This window comes from Hippocampus comes, unplaced genomic scaffold (assembly GCF_001891065.2).
Source record: "Hippocampus comes isolate QL1 unplaced genomic scaffold, H_comes_QL1_v1.1 scaffold100, whole genome shotgun sequence".
Classification (NCBI taxonomy): domain Eukaryota; kingdom Metazoa; phylum Chordata; class Actinopteri; order Syngnathiformes; family Syngnathidae; genus Hippocampus; species Hippocampus comes.
The window spans coordinates 343,664-364,089 of NW_017805282.1; the positions used below are offsets into that span (position 1 = coordinate 343,664).

The window sequence follows — 20,426 nt, forward strand, 5'->3', positions numbered from 1 at the left end:
CCCCCCTCCCCCCCCGCCCCCGCCGCGCCCTCACCGGCCGTCGCGCGCGCACAGCCTACAGCCCTGCAACTTGTCTTCAGCTTCCTCGCAGGCCAACAATCGCTAACACCGCCGCAGCCACGCCCCCTGTTTGAGGCCGTTGGGTGGACTGCCGTTTTTGCACCGCCCCCGCCGTTTTGCCGTCATAACTTGTGCTGCTCTTTCGTCGTCTTCACGCGCCTTTTCGAGCCTGCCGTCGTCCTGACTCGTTTGATACGTTTTTGTGATGTGCTGGACGCCGACTGGTTCCGACTTCCTGAAAATGTGATATATTTTGAAGAAATCAGGCGACTATTTTTGCAACGCGTTTGTATGCAAATGAACTTCGTCCCATGATGATGCATTTGCATATCCAACCAGCCCCCACTTAAGTGTTCAGTGACAAACTGTTTGACCCCCTCGCCCATACCACAACAGTAACCGGACTGATATCAACACGTCTCCATCGACTAAATTTACCCACCTGCTGCCAAGGAAAGCAATAAGTTGATGGCAATTGGGGCTGAGGGGCCCAAAGCATATTACTGTATTTGCGCAAATATACCAAACTTGACATAACACGAGCAGCTGCTGTTGGCACTTTACAAGACTCAAGTTGTGGAAATAAAGATTGCGCCTTGAGTCTCTTGACTGACAAAGCAATCACGCTCCCAGTATGTTCAATGAAGTGTGTGTGTGTGTGTGTGTGTGTGTGTGTGTGTGTGTGTGTGTGTGTGTGTGTGTGTGTGAGAGAGAGAGAGTGAGTGGTGTGTGTGTGTGTGTGTGTGAGAGAGAGAGTGAGTGTGTGTGTACAGTAATGCCTCGTTTATCGCGGTTAATGGGGACCAAAACCACCCGCGATAAACGAAAATCCGCGAAGTAGCGACCCCCCCCATATAGGTACAAGTACATAATATTTATAAGGCCAAATTTAATGGTATACATGGAGGTAGAAGTAAATTTTGAAGTAATTAACATGACTTAATGCTGTATACTAATAGATTTAAACATGTATAAGTTAGGTTACTTTATGAATAACAAAATACAGTAAACATATAAAAAAACATGTCTGCAAACGGTCCGCGAGAAGCTGCGAAAGTCAAAACAACAGCGAGTCACATAGAGCAACATATTGAATACAGTACTGTACAACATTTGAATTTTTATTTTTTTATGAATATGTTTGAAAAAATCCGCGATGCACTGAAGCTGCGATAAACGAACCGCGAAATAGCGAGGAATCACTGTATGTATGTATGCTTGTATAGCTGTCATCGTGCAGTAGGCCGGGGACACCTTGAACTGGTTACCAGCCCATTGCAGGGCACACATAGACAAAACAACTATTCGCGCTCACAGTCACACCTCTGGACAATTTAGAGTGTTCCATGAACCTGCCACGCATGTTTTTGGAATGTGGGAGGAAACCGGAGTACCTGGAGAAAACCCACGCAGGCACGGGGAGAACATGCCAATTCCACACAGGAAGGGCAGAGCCAGAATCGAACCCTACACCTCTCCACTGTGAGGCCGACCCGCCAACCAGTCGCCCGCCGTGTGTGAGCAGTGAGACATCCATGAGGATGCCAGCATTTTTAGCACTGTCAGCTGGTTCCCAATGAGGACAAGTGGTGTTAAAAACGGTTGAATTGATTATTTCACTGCAATTTTCTAATACGTTGCCAGAAAATGCAGCAATGTTGTCGGGTATCAATTTGAATATTTCATCGATTTATGAAACATGATTTCAACGTATGCGCAGTTGTGTCACGATGGTATAAAGTTTGGGGTGACATTGCTTTGAATGCTCAAACTAAACGAGTTAGCCGTACAAGAGCAGCAACTTGAACATTTCTCGTCGATCGTGGCAACAGATGTCGCATTGTTGCCTGACACGAGCTCACTTGGAGTCGCTTTGTCGATTTTGCTGTCCACTGTTGACATTTTTGGTGTTGCTGGACGCACTTCCGGCCCAGCTGGGTTCAGCCCATGGACGTGTTGACGGGAGGGGTTGTCCCCGGACGCTCGCCTGGGCCGGCCTCGCGGATTCGAGCGATCTGCTTTCGCTAAACGCCCTCGCACGGCTTCAACATCTCTTTAAGTCACTGTTTTTGGACCTCGGCGGAAGACTGGCGAGTTTTTCGACGGATTGTAGTTGAACGCGGATGCCCCCCCCCGGCCCTTCGCTTGTTGGTCGTGTCTAACGTGTCCAGCTGATTGCATTGAGTGCCTTTCAATTATTGCTCTTCAAACGTAAATCGACACTTTAGCGGCTCGCCTTTTCACCTTTTTTTTTGAGGATTATTCAACCAGACGAGGACGTTTTGTTCTCGTCCGTGTCGCCTTTCCCCAGTTTTTTCAAATTATTATTATTTTTTTTTGGAGGGGGTAGGCTCCAGCGAGAGAGCAGGCCGCAGAATCATCCCCGGCCTCGCGTCGCCTGCGGCCGGCTGCCATGGGCGACACCAGTGAGAGAAGCAAGCCGCCCGGCCTCCCTCCCCGGTGTCCGTGCGGCTTTTGGGGGTAAGTTTAGTCCGCTCGGTCACCTCGCAATGAGACCAAAGTGCTCGGATGAAATCTTTCCCAACGGACCCAAGTCGCCCATTGTTGTTGTTACGTTGAGCAGGCCGACGGTGGGGGGTTGGGAAGTTGCCTAAGAAATCAACCTCCTGCCTGCCAGTGACAGCTGTTGCTGAACTTTGGGGACCCGGTCGGTGTCTTGACGTCTTTTGGGTGGCGTTCGATGACATTTGGGACCTGACGTGCCAACGTCCAGCATGATTTATTGGCAGCAGTTTGAGCCAGGTTGCTTGTTAAGGCAGCTTGGCCTGTTGCTGCTCTCACAATGACAACTTGTACTTTAGAATTGGGAGTAAAATGCTCACTTGTCTTCAGGTTGAGGTTCTAAAGGGCTTCTCTTATCTTCATTGGAATTTCATGTTTGATGTGTCACGTCAAAGTGGATGCAAGGTACGGTGCGGTTTGTTGCATACCGGATATGATTCACAGTCTGCTACGTCATCAAGGAGTAGTTTTGAGTTTTTCTCAACTCACCTGTATTTATAGAGCACTTTAAAACAACCACCGCCGTACACAAAGGGATGTACACGGAGCAAAAATAATTAATACAACAACAAACGACTTAACAGTAAATTAATAACGAAGACAAAGTAATTCTACCAGGGACGGCTCGCAAGTGTGCCCCCTGGCGGCTGCAGGGGGAACCTTCAGTTTTATATTCCCTAATACGTTTTATTGACCTCTTTGTATGGCTAAAGGGGGAAAAACACTGCAAATTATAGCTGCAACTCATGTTTTATAAAATCCATGTTTAAAAAAAAATATCAGATACATCAAACTTTCAAAATGTCAATCCTTAATGGAGATGACTTAAAACTGAAATTGCAGAAAATGCACAAACATCAAATGATTTTTACTGCTTGACTCCAGTTCCAATAGTTGATGGAAAATAAAATCCGATTACTGTTTGATTGGACAATATAATATAAAAATATACATCATGAATCAAATAACTTTTTTTTATTGTCCCTGTCATGCAGAACATCCGACTGTTTTCCAATACGCCGTCCTTATTTGTTGAACTCGACGACAGACAGTGCAAAAAAAAAAAAAAAAAGTTATGGACTTTGGATTGAGTCCGTAGATGTATGCAGTATAGAAGCAACATGAGTGAAGTTAGTGGCAAAACGTGATTACTGTGTGATGCCCTTCAATGTTCAATCTCTATTTCTTCTACTGAACTTATTTTTGCAGATGTCAAAACATGTCATGTTCACTTCCCTCTCAGTGATTGGTGCTGTCGGTGGGTCGAGCCTGCTCTTTGCTTTGGCAGATATTTGTCTGATTTTTGAGCCGCATTTGGCAGAGGTCTGATTGTGTGCGGTGGATATATCGCAGATTCCAGTTGTGTCATTTGAGTGGGAAAAATAAATATGGGAATTGTCATCCATAGCATGCGGTGCAAAGCCAGCCTCCATAAAATATTGAGCATCAAAAAAAAAGTGAGAGCAGGAAGATGGGTGATCTCATTTATTCTTTAAAACCTGTAAGTCCCGCTGCCTCCCATCTGTGGGGTGTGCCAGTTGGGCTGACAGCCCACCTGTCAACAGCAGGTGACGTGTGCGTGTTTGCAATGTGCACTCCCACTTGTCAACTGCACCGCAAAGCAGTTTGCCCACATGCCAAGTTCATCCATACCTTTTTTGTCCTTATTTTTTTTAAGAAAGCTTGAAAATAACAAAATAAGTAGCCGCTTAACTGCAAGCTACCTTAGCATAATTTCCTGAGCCTTAAAAAAAGAAGTGTAATTTTGCCTAACTTGTTTAGGTGATCCCTACCTCAGCACTTCCGTCACTAGGTTTGTTTGTATGAAACTCTTTTTTTTTTGGTGGAGGGGGGACTGGGCTGGAAGTGATCCTTAAATGGCTGCTTCAAACCAAAATGGCTGACTTGGTGTTGTGTTTTGGGTCCTTGAGACATTTTGACATATCCATCCAATTTTCATGTCAATTGCTGAAACTGGTGTCGGGGGGCTGAATTTGATTAAACTCCCCTGGTGCCACTACCATGGAACTTTTTTTTTTTTTAAGGGACCCCTAACAGAAAATAATTTATTGCCAAGAGTTTTCAGGCATGGTAATACTGTCAGAGTTGAATCGTTCTTTGAAATGACGATTCACAGATTTGAATGAGACTGGGAAACCTAACCGACACTAACCATGAATATGTTTTTTTGTTGTTGTTGTTTTAGGTCCAGCAAGACCATGAATATGTGTTCCAAGTGTTTTGCTGGTAAGTTCATTCAAACTCCTGCCATGTAGCAAAACACATATTAGGGAGACGTGTTGAAGAGTTTTCAAAAGTCTGTAGCTCCTGTAGCATTTAAGCTCAATTCACTTTGCCATAGTTCCTTGGCACAAAGATGGATGGCACTTTAGCTTGAGCGGTATGCGGTGCCCTTCGCACTTGGACGATTTAAAATCGTCAGTGACCCAGCATGTGACTGTGGGGGAGGAAGTCAATGGAAATCCCCGCAAGTGCGGGGAGAACAAAAACTCTTGCGCCGAGAACCTCAGAACTGGGAGACATCAAGGTATCAAAGTCAAGGTGAACTTTATTGTCAAATGTGTGAACATACAGCACAGATGAAATTTCCTCCCTCTTAAAATGACAACAAGAGGAGCGGCTGCCCGCCCCGCCATTAAAAGAACACTGAACGTAAAATGACAAAATAATACAACACAACACATAAAACAGACAGTCGCGCCATCTTAACCGCTTTTCCTCCATTCACTTTGTTGTTTAATGCAGTACTAGATGAAAGAGGAGCGAATCAAAGTGTCCTTTTCAGCAGTGGATCAAAGACGTCATGCTGAAATGTGCACACGTCTGCCACAAGCTAAGCTTGAAAGCAACAAGAAGCTGTAGCATCCATTAACGAAAAAGTGATTGGCTCGCTTCTCCTGTCCCACGTAAATCCGCTTCAATTCCAAGCCGCGACTCCCAGTTCCACATACGCATCGGCGCTCTGCGCTGACGCTCCTTTCTTCTCATCGTCGGCTCCTCAAGCCATGCATCCATCCAGCCGAAGACTGTCTATCAGCACCGACCTTTTCGCTGAACAATTAAATTAAACTATTTCAGGCGCAAGACACAGGGGCCCCGGAGCTGTCCAGCAACGACGGTCAAATGCCGCCGACATTCCTCCCAATCAAAATCAGTGCTGGTACACGCGTGCCGCTGAGAAGGCGCAACCACCAAGCACAGATTCTTCTTCTTTGACGAACGTCATGGCCAGAAATGCTGAAAACAGTCCACATCAGGTCCACGCGACGTAACAACAAACACAAAGTGACAAAACAAACACAAAAACAACAAAAGACGTGTGCTAACCACTTGTGCAGCGTTCTTAAGAACGCAACATAAGCGAAGACAAAATGGCAAAGACTTGAAAATGTTTGAAACTTTCAATATCTGTTCAGCAGCATCATAAAATGTCCTCCTGACTATTTGGCACTCCGGCCGCTCCTCTGACCAACTCTTCTGTTTCTCGAAAGGGCTTGAAAAGTCTTAAATTCCTTCAACGATTCGGAAAATTAAAACGGCAGCGATGACTTTCTTTCTTCCTGGCTTGCACTGTGCAGACATCAAGAAGAAGCAACCGGGCGAGGACAGCCAATCGGCCGTCTTCACCAGCGGCAGCGGCGAGACCGCCGCAGCCACCGCCACCAAGGCTCCATCGATATCGTCGTCGCCGTCTTTGTCCCCGCCCACCGCCATGAAGCCGCCGGCCGCCGAGGAAGCCTCGCCGTTGTTCGCCACCTCCGCCGAGAGTAAGCGCGCAGGAGGAACCAAATTTGACACGTGATGCCCGTCGAATACATAAAAGATGTCTTCTCTGCTGCTTTCAGGCGTGTCGTCGACAGTGACGGCGCAGGGGACGATGCAGGCGCCTGCAAAACGTCCTCGAGAGTCGGGTATGCTCTTTTCCTCCGGTCTGCCAAACCCCTATTCGGCTAATCGACGCTAAACCTCTCCTTCTCCTCCGCTACGTTCACAGCCTCCACTTCGGAAAGCGAGGCCACGCCGGAGAAGCGGCCACGGGCTGAGGCGAAAGAAGAAGAACAAGAAGATGGAGAGGAGGCGGGGGGCGGCACGCCCAAGCAGAAGAACCGCCGGCGCTGCTACAGCTGCCAAAGCAAACTGGAGCTGGTGCAGCAGGAACTGGGCTCCTGTCGCTGTGGTTGGTGCACACATCACATTCGGCAACATTTTGCCCCAAAACACGTCGCTGCATGGCTCCTTGAGTCATATGGGTTGGGTCTGTTAACTCATTCACTCCCAAAGACGTTTTTAAACGTCTTTTCAGACTCGGTCTAGAATTGGCTGCTACTGAATTAGTTAAGAATAGACATGTCCACCAACTTTCATTTTTGCCAAGTGGAAAAACTGGCTTTGAGGTAGAATTAGAAATGTAAAAAAAATTCAAAAGGACACATGGGAAGGGCGGAGTCGACACTGAGATGGCTGAATGTTTTTTTTGTGGGTCGACTCATGATAGAATCCATCCATCCATCCATCTTCTGATCTGCTTTTATCCTTACAAGGGTCGCTGGGCGTGTTGGAACCCCTCCCAGCCGTCCTCGGGCAGTAGGCGGGGGACACCCTGAACCGGTTGCCAGCCAATCGCAGCGCACACACAGACTAACAGCCATTCGCGCTCACACTCGCACCGAGGGACAATTTCGAGTGTTCCATTCACCTGCCATGCATGTTTTGGGAATGTGGGGGTAAACCAGAGTACCCGGAGAAAACCCACGCAGGCGTAGGGAGAACATGCAAACACCACACAGGGAGCTCCAGAGCAGTGATCGAACCCACGACTTCTGCACTGTGAGGTCGACGCGCTCACCACTGGACGCCCGGGCTGCCATGATAGAATATATCGATCAAATTTCATGTGGCTAAGTCAAATTGGCTTTGAGGGCTGAATCCCAAAAAAATAAAATGCTCATGACCCTCACAAATGGCCAAATAGATTGTGAAGTGGGCGCTTTGAAGCAAAATGGTAAACTTGTGGAGCGAGTCGATAGTCTCGATGGAAATTCTGTCTTGCCAAGTGTAAGCGGCTTTGGTGGCTAAATAAATAAATTCAAAGGATCCTTGACAATGGCCCAATTGACCCTGAAATGGTCGCTTGAAAGCAAAATGTCCGACTTGCTTTGTCTTTTGGGGCATGTCTTCTTCAAAATTTGTTTTTTTTTGCGGATTTACTTGTGACGGGCACGCTGTCCTTATTTCCATGTTGCTGCGCTGTTTTGCAGGCTACGTGTTCTGCATGCTGCACCGGCTCCCCGAGCAGCACGACTGCCTCTTCGACCATCTAGGGCGCGGGCGGCAGGAGGCCGTCCTCAAGATGGTCAAGCTGGACCGCAAGGTGGGCCGCTCGTGCCAGCGCATCGGCGAGGAGTGCTCCTGATGGGCCGCGCCCGCCGAGCGACGCAGACGCGTGTGGCTGGACGGAGGCAAGAAGGGAAAAGGAGCAAGAGGAGGAGGAGGAGGAGTCAGAGCCACTTTGGACCCGGACGCCGCTCACACTCGCTCAGCCTTAAACAACCCCCCCCCCCACCCCCGTCCCACCCACCCCTGCTGGTCTCTGGTCCACTTGCACGAGTTTTTCCATCACCCACAGGAAGTTGCGCAGAACTTTTGCCGTCTTCTCTCTCAGGTCGAACCCGCCTTCCTCCTCCTCCTCCTCCTCCTCCTTCTTCACTTGTTTGGGGAGCGGCATGTTCGCCGCCCTTTCTGAACTGGACTTCTGATCGCATGGACTCCAGGAGAACACAATCCCATCTGTGTCGTAGTTGCGTGCGTGCACACGTGAGAGCTTCCTCTTCCTCCTCACGGTGCTCGGTACATAGTTCCTCGCTGCACGGAGTGGGGAAGTACGACTGAAGTTTTTTTTTTTTTTCTGTCCTTTGGGGTGGCGGCGAAGTTGTTCACCAAAACATGGCTGCCGAGCATCTGAAATCATGACGTGACCTCCCCAAAGGCTTCTGTTAATTTATTTGATTCTTGGGGTTGTGTTTCATGGTTATAATTAATCGATGGGGTGTGGTTTGTACTTTTTTTGATTGTGGGAGTGTTTGCTTGTTTTGGAGTGTGAACCGAGTCTTTTCTTCCTTGTGTTAAATTGACGCTCGCGACATGGGCTGAAGCTAACGCGAGCCTCTTCCTGTGTCTTTGCGGGCATTCGTTGTGATTCGGGGCTCTACCAAATTTCATTTTGTGAGGTGAAACACACTTGGGGGGGGAATTAACACAAAATTGCCTCTTGGAAAGCAAAATTGCTGACTTCCTGTCGTTTCTTGAGATTGTGACCAAACGCTGTTGCTTATTAAAAACTGGCTTTTCAAAGCGAGACACCAACGCAATGACAAAAATTCCCGTTTTTTTTCCCACATTTGGTGTTGTCTGTCCATCTCGTAGACACATTCGATATTTGCTATCAGACAACATTTCTCAATCTTTGAAGAACTCGACCGTTCGAAAAGACTGTGGTGTCCTCGCTCTCGATTGGCAAAAAAATCTTGTCGCGTTTCCGTCAGTGTCACAACTCAATGGAGATGCGACAGGAAAACCAAGCAACTTGCCAGTTGGTCCCGGTCCTCTTGAAGCTCTTCCTCCTCACACAGAGATGCGCGGCGGCGCTTAAAGTGAGAGGAAAGGAAACGGTGCGGATCTTTGTTTTGGGGATTTGTTTTGTTTTTTTGAGTGCTGATGAGAAACGGAAGAACAAGAAAATATCTTTGTGTACCTTTTTAAAGCAAAGAATTATTTAACCGTATATCAGTTTGAGTTACTTACACCCTAGCATAGAGTGGCATAGTTTCAATGTATTACGAAAGCAGAATTCTGTCCTTATTTTCTCCTTTTTAATTTTATTGTGTTGCGTTTTCTGATGAGGAAATAAACTGGAGTAGATGATGTGGTTTGCTGTACTTTCTTCCAAGGAAGCTGCCGTCTTGATGCCTTGTCACAATGTTGAAGAGTGACCAAACGCTAATGTCAGTTAGCCCCACTTTTACAGCAAAATACACAACTGCTTTCTTTTCAGAGATGGGTAACTCAAAATTGACTTATTTTGGGGGATATGCAGCACAATAAGTCATTTTCTATTGTTTGTCCCCATTAAACCCAACTTACAGTGTCTCATGTTAGAAAATGTAAGCGATACTGCTTCACTTAGGATGATTGTGGCTTTTACTCAATGGCACATCGTTTCATTTCTGTTCAATGATCGTTTTAATAGTGGTACGTTTGCGACCGTCGGAAACTTGACAACTTGTGAAAGTTCTTGGGAGTAAAGCTGTTCTTCTGGAGAACACGAGAGGGCAGCAGAGGACCGCGTGGCACACTGTTTTTTGGTTTTGTTGCCACGAATCATACTTGTTTTATGGATAAATCTAACGTGTGAGTATCTACGGTCTCTTTTTCCGATTAGATCTAATTTGGGGCTGGGAAAGGTCATGCTGAAAGGGTCGCATTTAATTTTTAAAAAGAAACGGCCAAGTAATTTGTAGATTTAATCAAGTCAAAACGTTTGTGTAAAATATTCGCATTCTCATTTAACCAGTTTGTCCAAAAAAATGAACAAACTCCATTGTCCAAAAAAATGAACAAACTCCACAAATAATTGCCTTTGAAGAAAATAATCAGAGGTTCAGGTAAAAAAAAAAAAAAGTGAAGAAGCAGACTGGAAAAAAATGCTGTGAATTAGTGGGTGTTTCCATGATTATTGAGGCATATGTAAAAAAAATACAAATTAAAAAAATATATAAATCTGGGAACAGGTGAATCTGCAGATGCCGAACTGCAAATATGTAGGGGGCCTCTGTCTACAGCAGGGGTGCCCAATACGTCGATCGCGATCGATCGGTAGCTCGCGGACTGGTCCCAAGTCAATTGCGAGGGATGTGGAGGGGAAAAAACCCCAACCCAAAACATTTCTGCCTGTGTTATGAATGTGATGCATTTTTGTGTGAGTGCACACGACACTCTTAGCATCCTATCAGTCTCATTTTCACAAAAAGGCTTTAAAAAAAAATAAACTAAAATAAAAAAGCAGGTCACCTACAACCTCCTGTGGCTCTTGACCTACATCACAAGTTGTTTGCAGCCAGCAAGCAGTATGGAATTCGAAAAGTAGATCTTTGTTGCGAGGGGTCTGGAGGGGAAAAAACCCCAACCCAAAACATTTCTGTCTGTGTTATGAATAAGATGCATTTTTGTGTGAGTGCACACTACACCCTTAGCATCCTATCAGTCTCATTTTCACAAAAAGGCTTTAAAAAAAAATAAACTAAAATAAAAAAGCAGGTCACCTACAACCTCCTGTGGCTCTTGACCTACATCACAAGTTGTTTGCAGCCAGCAAGCAGTATGGAATTCGAAAAGTAGATCTTTGTTTAAAAAAGGTTGGGCAACCTTGGTCTACAGGATACACGTGTTTCTTGTGCTAGCCCTTTGTTTTTTTTTTGTTTGTTTGTTTTTTCTTCGAGTGTACCTAATCAAGTGTCATGTCAGTATGTGTCTTTAAAAAAATGAACTAAAATAAAAAAGCAGGTCACCTTCAACCTACTGTGGCTCTTGACCTGCATCACCGGAAGTTGTTGGCAGTCAGCAAGCAGTATGGAATTCGAAAAGTAGATCTTTGTTTAAAAAAGGTTGGGCAACCTTGGTCTACAGGATACACGTGTTTCTTGTGCAAGCCCTTTGTTTTTTTGTTTTGGTTTTTTTTTTCGAGTGTACCTAATCAAGTGTCATGTCAGTATGTTGAAATTTTATTCCATTTGACTCAACCATCTAACATAAAAGAATTTCTCACTTCTTTCATCCCAGTCACTTTTTTGAACGTCGCTTTTATACCCTTGAGCTAGTGTGAATCGGCAGGTGGCGCTATCACCCCCGGAAACGCGAGCGCGCGCGCACGCTCTTGCACGCTGACTCGCAGCTATTGACGCGCACTCATACACGCGCACGCTGGCTGGCTGGAATTGCTTGCAGGTCGCCAGAGTTGAAGGAAGGACCAAGTGGCGAGCGCTCGCTTGTTCCTCCTTTTGTCGGCGCGCTGAGGACTGAGGGCAGGATGAGCGCGAGGTGGCGGCGGCGTGGTGCTCGGACTTCCTCGGATTGGCTTCCGGGGGGCGGCTGTCAACGCCGCTTCAGTGACCGGGAATGAAGCGCGTGTGTCGGCGTGCGTCGGTGGCCGCGGCGGTGCTGGTGTGGCTCGGGGCGCTCGTGTACCTTCTGGTGCTCAGCTAAACAGGTGAGGCGCGCGCACGCAGGCACGCAGTCACCTTCGTTACGCGCACTTGCGTGACAGTTTTCCCGCCAATGTGATTGTATGTGCGTGACTGCGCATGCGCCTGTTGATTGATGCACTGCTGTCACGTGGGAGCACCTGTGGCAAAATTTGACAGCTGGCTGTCATGGCCAATTTGGACACGAGGCTTGGCGGTCTTCTAAAATAAGTCCGGGGGGGAAACCAAACAAAACAGCGAAGCCACAAACCCTTTGGACATCTTAGTAACAGAGGATAACACTGCAAATATTTCTTTGCTTTTTATTTCTTACCTGTCTATATGTGATCATATGTATGTTAAAAACTGCTTGTTGAAAGATTATGTTAAAACTAAAATCCAAATTTAAAGACGAAGTTGAGTGAAAAATTGGATTGGATTGGATACAACTTTATTGTCAAATGTCAAAATATAAACACTAATATGCTCGACACACCCTAACTCGCCAAAGCATGGCATTCTTTGGTGAATATGAATGAAGCAGCAACTATGTGTTCATATATATATATATGTAAAAACTGCTTGTTGGAAGATTGTTAAAACTAAAATCCAAATTTAAAAATGAACTTGAGTCAAAAATCCAAACACTAATATGCTCTACACACCCTAACTTGCCCAAACATGGCATTCTTTGGTGAATATGAATGAAGCAGCAACATCCACCCGTTTTTATACATCTCGCGGGGCGGCCATTTTGCCACTAGCTGTCGACCGAAAATTAAATCAGAGTTGGTGTCAAGAAATGTTTTGACTTGACCTCCGCTTTATTAATTTCCGTCGACAGCCAATGACAAATGGCGTCTGCTTCTGTGTTGCGTCATCATTTTGTCACTTGTGGCACGTGCGGTCAGCTCTCAACGTGAATTCAGAAGGACTGTTTGACTTCGAGTTGGTCAGGTGTCAAGAAATGTTTTGACTTGATCTCCGCTTTATTAATTTCCATCGACAGCCAATGCCAAATGGCGTCTGCTTCTGTGTTGCGTCATCATTTTGTCACTTGTGGCACGTGCGGTCAGCTCCCAACGTGAATTCAGAAGGACTGTTTGACTTCACAAAGTCAGTAAGCTATTTATATCAGCCGTGTGATTTTTTTTGCTGGTGAACGTCAGTGCACCTGCAGCGTCGGCACATTAGGGCCTTCGACGTCAACTTCATCTTCACGCACGTGGAAGCGGTCGCCTGTGAGCCAAATATGAGTGCCACGTTTATTTTTGAATGACCTTCATGTCGCACGCGGCATCAGTGTCCTGCTTTTTACACTACCACTGAGTCCTACATGGAATGTTTATGTGTTCATTGTGGCATTTTTACATCACAAGTAATGATCCAGAAAACAAATGTATCGTACTTACAGAATGTTTAGCACTCAATCTACGTCTAACGTGTATTTGCACTCGCATGTTCATCGCGCCACTTGACGGCAAACCTAAACGCCGCTCAAGTGACATAAATGCCAAGATTTGCTCTCACTTTCAAGTTGAACCCATTAACGTTAGCGAGGCGAGTGATGCAAGCGCGTCCGCTGCCTTGCAATCCAAAGTGGTTGCAAAACAAGCCCGGCGACATCCGTTTAATAAGCGCCAATGTAAACACGACATATAAAATCCAATTTGAACGTGTTGATGGGTGGCACTTGTCCAGTATTTGCGTGTCACGCATCATCGGAGCCACCTGATGCCTGTCGCTCATTTATTTGATTTGATATGTGACGTTGGCAGAGGTCTGCACGCTCAAATGAGCGCCAGCTCGGCCTCTGATTAGCCAAGACATTGTTGTCCACTTCCTGCTTTCTCGCTGTACTTTCTGTCTTCTCTCCCGCGAAGCATCATCCACACACGCGTGCGCACGCTTGTCAGAGATTATTAAAGTTCTGCTTGGTTTGCGTCATGCTGGCTGCGGCCATTGTTCCTCAATGCGAGCGATTCGGCGGGCGCCTGTGAAGGAAATGAGATTGGGAGCAGCTGGAAGTGCTTCCTGCAGGGAAAATCACAATCGCAATAACAAGCAATAACAACAAGAAGAAATAAGGATACAAAATAAAAATGATAATAATGGCCATGATTCCTGCTCCTACAGCTGATGGGAAACCATGTTTAGTAGTCCTCATTTAAAAATACTGCGAAATATATCCTCTCAATGATAGCATCAAGTATTTCTACTTGTACCGTACGTAGAACCCAAGCGATGTGATTGGTCGAGAAGGAGGTTGCACAACATCTGGACCAACTCACCCCAAATATTTCATTGTCTTTTTTTTAAAGTGGGAAGCAGAAAGTGCAACTGTGCCAGCTCAGCGCAAAATGGCTTCCCGCATGCGAGTGCGAACGCAAACACGCGCACGATTGGAGTTATGCCGCTGCTCGAAAATAAAGCTTATACGGATTTAATAGGGGATGTGAACATACACGTGCAAGCTTTGTTTCTTTTTTCCACGCCTCGGGGAATGAGAATGACTCTGAATGTTCTGAACTCCTGCTCGGTGGGCCTATAAATCGCTAATGACGCTAAATGTCGACCGCGTTTGCTGTTTCCTCGTTAAATAGTAATGCAACAGTGCTTAAGTTGTCAAAGAAGTGTGTGTGTGTGTGTGTGTGTGTGTGTGTGTGTGTGTGTGTGTGTGTGTGTGTGTGTGTGCACCTGTGTGTGGTCATAGACAAAGATGTATAACGTAGCTGGCAGAGAAAAGCAATATCGAACCCAAACAAGCGTTACTGCTGCAGGCACGCACGCACCATCTTAATCGATGACTGTGTGTGTGTGTGTGTGTGTGTGTGTGTGTGTGTGTGTGTGTGTGTGTGTGTGTGTGTGTGTGTGTGTGTGTGCATGTGTGTGTTGTGGAGCCAGTTTAAGCCTGGACTGGAGACAAACAAACACTGTGCTGCTCTGATGAAGGAGCGGCAAGTAAAAATCTATTCAGGCAGGCTTTGCTAATCCGCAGTTGTCCGCGGATTGCTTTTTGACCAAAACATGGCGATTAAAAACAGAATTTTTGTTTTGGGGAACTTGGACGCAAATATGTTTTGTGAGAGAGTATAAAACAGCAAAAACAAAACTGAGGAATGGCTTTTGACGGCAGAAACAAAATGTCTGAACAGATACGCAATTTAGAAACGTACCGTGGGCGACGCTAACTCACCGCATGACTCAAGTTGAACATCGGTAGCTTTTTTTTTTTTTTTCAACTGATCGTATAATTGTCACTCCATGATCTGTGTCATTTTCTCTCGCCCTTGTGACTCGCACTTTCGACACACACGCTTGTTTTTAACCGACATATACACGAAGGGCTGCAGTGTGAAGTGTTGGATCATTTCTGTCCCTCATAATTGACGTGACAAGCTGAGATTCGCCACCCGATTGTTATCTTCTACTTAAAAGCTGTGCTGATCACAACTCCAAAACGATGCATTGTCACCGTCGACATGGATTTCTTGGCATTTACACTGATTCATAATAATGAATTTCTCAGGTAATCTGGTCAACGCTCACCGTTGAAAAACAGACTTTGCGAATATGCTCGGCATCGCTTGCATCTCGATAGAAATGTCCGTGGTAAGTGAATTACTTCAGACTTTTCATCACATTTAATTGGTCAATTTGCATCCGAACAACTGACCGTGCAATGGCATCCATTTGCCGAACTCAACTGACGATATTCGGACGTACGAAGTTTGCGACCGACAGGGCTGTTGTCTATCTTCCGATGAGCCGCGTGGAGTGTCGTGGGCGACGCTGCTGTCGCGCCTCCGTGCTGCTGACCAGCGACTTTACGCCAGAGGGAAGCGCAGTTGCTTGACGCAGACTTCATCGTTTGGCTCTTCGTCACCGTGCTGACTCATCACAACAGCATCGCGCGCGCGTGTGTGTGTGTGTGTGTGTGTTTATGTGCCATGATGATGATGATGATTCATCACCGGATGGCCGAAACAGAAACTCGACAAATGACAGCAAGTCACAGCGGCGACCAATCACAGGCGTTCTGGAATTTGTCTCCTATTTAGGCAACCGACCGCTTTGCAACTTCCTGCTGGTCTCCTGTCATTCCCTGCCGCCTTGTTCATCCACACACACACACACACACACACCCACACACACACACACACACGCGCCCAGCCCCCCTAATGGGCCCATTTAGACAAAGTGTGGCATCAGCAAGTGTGTGGCTGAGCAATGGGGGAGGAGACTAACAGGCCGTGCACAACTTTCATGTCGCTTGCTTAGGCGTCCATGCAGTTTATTTGCGCGCGCGTGTGTGTGTGTGTGCGCGCGCGTGCTCGTGTTTGTCTTGTCGTTGCGTGGCGCTAACCGGTGTGTGTGCTCGGCGGGCAGATGTCGGACAGCGAGTGGGACGACCTGCTGGACGGCTTCGACGAGCGCGGCTACCTGAGCGCCCGACGTTGGCATCCCGGCGACGACCCGTACGCGCGCTACGCCTTCAACCAGCGGGAGAGCGAACGTGTCCCCAGCAACCGAGCGCTCGGTGACACGCGCCACCACAGGTGAGTGCAAGACGGCACTAACACTTCACCAACATGTCCAAACATGCTTCGGGTCTTGTCCGATGCAACCGCTCGTCAACCGAAACACGTTGAGGCTCTTTGGCCCAGGTGGAGTGATTGCGAAGATGTGAACTTGCTCGAATGCAGGTTTCCTGAGTTGGAATGTGTGCCGTGTCAGTCTAAAAGTTTGTGTCTGTTTCCTGTCGTGCAGGAAAATGGCAACTGTTGTTAAGGATGGTTGCAAACTTGAGCTATGAGCGCCCATGTGGTGCTATGCTAACATATTAAACGGGAAATGCCATTTACAGGCTCCTAATTTGCAACAATCGTGGTGGTGTTATCACGACTTCCGCACCAGATATTTCAACACAAACTGCGCAGCAACACAGGGAGAATTTACCAAAGCGATCACAGTCATAGATTCTTTATCCCCCGTGAAAAATGACTAGTATTAGTGCTGCGCCGAGGATCTGGGAGAGGAGCTGAGACCATCTCCATGTACAGTTTATGCCTCTGTCTGTCTTGTGCTGCCCCTAGGTGGTTAAGATGTGCACTGCAGAAGGAGCAGCACAATACCCATTGAGGTTAAGCAAAAAGTTTTAAAAATTAAAATTAATAGTAACTTCATTTAATTAATAATAATTTCATTCTTGTCATAAATAAATGATTCTTACGAAGTACAATTTTTTTCCTTCTTGAAGATGACATTTCTGAATGTTTTGTTGCTGGTTGTGTGTTTTTTTTTGGAGGGGGTGTTGGGCTGATTGGAGCTGTTAGATGGCATTTTTCCATTCACTTCGGGGGAGGGGTGTGTTTGGAGTTCGGAGCAAGGCCACGGAAGTAATTGACCTCAGCTCGTACCTCATGGCACCGCTGGATTTCGTTTGATTTCTTCTCCTCAGCCACAAGGTTTGACGGAGTCTCGTCGAAGGTTTGGAGCGAAACGGGTAAAACAAGCATCACAACAGCAAGTTTCTGTCCCGCTTTGACTTCAGGGGGGACCTTTCTACGAGCAGAAAGTGTCCTCCCGCCCACTGTTGGTGGAAAATGAAGAAAGAAAAACTTTTGAAACTGCGAAGTGTGGAAATGAAATGAAAAGGACAAAGTGCAACTGAACAGCGAGGCGCTCGGACGGCGGAAGAAAACATCTTGCTCGCTTGTGGGATGTGCGGATTTGCGTGAGGGGACCCGACTACTGCTGACCGCATGACCCCCCCCCCCCCCCCCCCCCCCCCCGCTGCACCCCAATTCACTTTTGCTTAACGTGGCGGAAGGTTCGCATGTGGCAACTCCACGTTCGGGACCGTTTGCTGATGCTGCAAAATCACAATCGCCCGTTCCGCTGGAAAGGCAAAAAAAAAAAAACGCCATTGTGTGTACGTGTGTTGGCTTTTTCATCACATTCCCCCCGACACACACACACACGTCCAGACAATACATAGAATGAAATCTCACGTTTGCCGTCAGACAGCTTTGAACCACTTTTTTTCCATTCAAATTTTGAACGTCAATCCACTTGGCTGTTGTTTTAAAAATAAATAAATAAAAAGGGATGAGTCTGCCATTCAATCAAGGTGTGTGTTTTAATTTCCGGCCCTTGTGGGGGTTGATGTGTGATCTATGGCTCAGTAATTGTGAAGCTGACGCATGTTAAGCTGGGGAGGTTCATGATACCCCCCGCCCACACACACACACACACACACACACAACCCGAAACAAGTGGAGATAATGAACCGATATGCAGTGATGATGATTCCCTTCCTGTTCTGGTCCGGAACATCCATCATCAAAATCAGTCAAAATGTTGATCATTATTTTCTAAAGTCCAGACAATACATACAATGAAATGTATGAAAAGTTTGCCGTCAGACAGTTTTGTACCACAATTTTGAATGTCAATCCACTTGGCTGTTGTTTTAAAAAAAAAAAAAAAGGGGGATCAGTCTGCCGTTCAATCAAGGGGGGTGTTTTACTGCTGATTCATTTTGACAATCAATTAGCTGTGTCAATGAATTGATTGAGTCACTCAAGCTACCACACAAGTCCTGATAATCATTTAAAATAAGAAAATATGAATGCATTTATTTTTAAGATTTCAAGCGCTTCATTAGAGGCTGAATTTCCCCTCTGTTTGGAATCTTTTTTGGGGGGCGGGGGGGGGCAGGGCTCACAAGCTCAATAAGAAAGATCTCAGGATGCGTCACAAGTTTGAAGTTGATTTTTATAATATAAAGACTTTTGATGAATGGTTTATTTATTTGTTTTTCTCGATCTCAAATTTACTTGTGATCACAATAAGCCAAATAAGGCAAAGTATTGGCTGGAATTATATTTGTAGCTAAATTTATGACACTGCTAATAGCCAATGACTGGCAAAATCCAAAGGGCTTTATGGTCATAGGCACTGCCTGTTAGCATAACAGCTAGCTAGCTTCATTTCACGAGCGATTATTTTGAAAAATTGTAGTGAGGCTGATAGGGGCAAAAAAAAAAAAAAGATGCACGCAAACTTTTCATAGTGTCCCAAGTGTTCAGACTGAGACACCACAATCGGTTCAAGATTTTTTTTTTTTTTTTTTAATTTACAAGAAATCCTTTTTTGTATTTCAAATAATGTGTTTTAATAGTACAGGTCCGTGGTTGTATTCTGAGAACTGTTTGTCATGATGGTCGGGGTTCCTGTTAAGATTGCTGGCCTGAATCCTGAACAAACTTCAAACATGAGGATCATCTTATAGGACAACCTTAAAAGGTTGTTGGGAGTTTGACGCCTTTGGTCAGGAAGGCGGCAACATCGGAACAAAAACATCCGATTGTGTACCCAGCTTTACTTGATGCCCTTTCTTGTTTATATTTTTATAATTATTTGCACTCTATTGCATTCCTTAAAAATTATATATTCCCAAAAATATTTAGAATGGTATTTCGTTGGCCCCCGGATGTTGGTGTTTTATTTAGTTTTTATCATTATTTTTTAAATTAATTTATTCATGCTGTGTTTTCTAAAGTAAATATTGTAATAAATAAATGCGGGGAAACATAAGACATTTGCTATTTGTTGCATTTGATTTTTGTACCCACCAAAAAACCACATTGGGATGTAAATTGTTGTTCTCAAAGTATCAGGATATAACAGGAGCCAAGTTTGCTCTATTTCGTCTTGATGCTTTCGGTATGTAATCATGGGCCGTCTCAAAAGGTCTGACTGGTGGAGGAGGCTATACTGTAGCTGTGTCAGGGAGCCATGGAGGCTCCTTTGACAGAGCCGCAGAGGTGAGGGAGTCAGTTGGCCCTCTGCCGTGACCCTTCCCCGGGCCCGAGTGTGTGGGTGTGTTTTATTTTTCTGTGTGCGTGCGGTGCGCCGGAGAGCCGGCGGCAGTTAGAATGGGGCTCTTTATAACCTCCTCACCCTCCGGTCCTGTTTGCAGCCATTGTTGGCCACAGTGAATGGTATCTCCGTGCCTTGAAAAGTAACCAGATGACATTCTTCCTGTTGTTGGAAAGGGCCCGGGGTTGTGTTGTGAAAAGCAGCTGAAAGGATAGGCTAAGATTGTGACCTTCACAGGCTAATCTCTGGCACGTCATTCACGGAGCGGTTTCAAGCAAATGCGCCTCTTTGCTCTCTGATAGCCGTGAACCGAGCCGCTCGATGTCCAAATTCCTACGTCGTGTTCAGCACTTCCATCACTTTTTATTTGAGCTTCCCCTTTGAGGGAACCGGCAAGTGTTTTGTAGTGTCTTGACTGAATGGTTAATTCCAGACAGGCAGTGTGTCCGACACCTAAGTTTTTAGCAGACAGTTTCGAGACTTGTGGCATCAGCAGCCGGCCTTCTCGATGCCATTGTGAAATACTACCACTGCCGTGAATTGAAAGGCACTTAGCGAGGCTGTAAGCATCAGTGCAAGCGCTTCAACTGGCCCAGGTTGTTTATGTCTTCAGCAAGTGGCGTTTCCTGGAATGTGCAGTGGCGCAGTTGTCACTCTGCGGGGGGTCGGGGGGGGAGGGGGGAGACGCTGCCCCCCATC

The 20,426-nt window shown here is 46.2% G+C and overlaps 3 protein-coding genes across 4 annotated transcripts in view; all 3 read left to right on the top strand.

The window, feature by feature from the left end:
- Positions 1-1,303, top strand: part of btbd9 (BTB (POZ) domain containing 9) — a 9,806-nt gene extending 8,503 nt beyond the window's left edge. The window contains exon 12 of the mRNA XM_019871448.1: positions 1,287-1,303. Within this exon, the coding sequence (XP_019727007.1) occupies positions 1,287-1,303 (17 nt within the window). The remainder of the gene's footprint in view (positions 1-1,286) is intronic.
- Positions 1,304-1,954: 651 nt separating this feature from the next.
- On the top strand, positions 1,955-9,525 carry LOC109516718 (AN1-type zinc finger protein 3-like). The gene is made up of 6 exons (XM_019871471.1): positions 1,955-2,541; positions 4,790-4,830; positions 6,183-6,371; positions 6,450-6,515; positions 6,599-6,781; positions 7,863-9,525. The coding sequence occupies exons 1-6, from the start codon at positions 2,474-2,476 to the stop codon at positions 8,015-8,017; spliced, it is 702 nt and encodes a 233-aa protein (XP_019727030.1). The 5' UTR covers positions 1,955-2,473; the 3' UTR covers positions 8,018-9,525.
- A 6,657-nt stretch (positions 9,526-16,182) lies between these two features.
- galnt14 (UDP-N-acetyl-alpha-D-galactosamine:polypeptide N-acetylgalactosaminyltransferase 14 (GalNAc-T14)) overlaps positions 16,183-20,426 on the top strand; it is an 80,398-nt gene continuing 76,154 nt past the window's right edge. For both annotated transcript variants that reach the window (XM_019871464.1, XM_019871466.1), the window contains exon 1: positions 16,183-16,399. In XM_019871464.1, the coding sequence (XP_019727023.1) occupies positions 16,230-16,399 (170 nt within the window). In that variant the 5' untranslated portion in view covers positions 16,183-16,229. The remainder of the gene's footprint in view (positions 16,400-20,426) is intronic.

What these genes read in the sequence shown, in the direction of transcription:
- LOC109516718 (XM_019871471.1), top strand. Translation starts at nt 2,474, where the DNA reads ATGGGCGACACCAGTGAGAGAAGCAAGCCGCCCGGCCTCCCTCCCCGG. An exon ending in GTGTTCCAAGTGTTTTGCTG is followed by an intron (nt 4,831 to 6,182) that starts GTAAGTTCATTC and finishes TGCACTGTGCAG; the next exon opens with ACATCAAGAAGAAGCAACCG. An exon ending in GTTCGCCACCTCCGCCGAGA is followed by an intron (nt 6,372 to 6,449) that starts GTAAGCGCGCAG and finishes TGCTGCTTTCAG; the next exon opens with GCGTGTCGTCGACAGTGACG.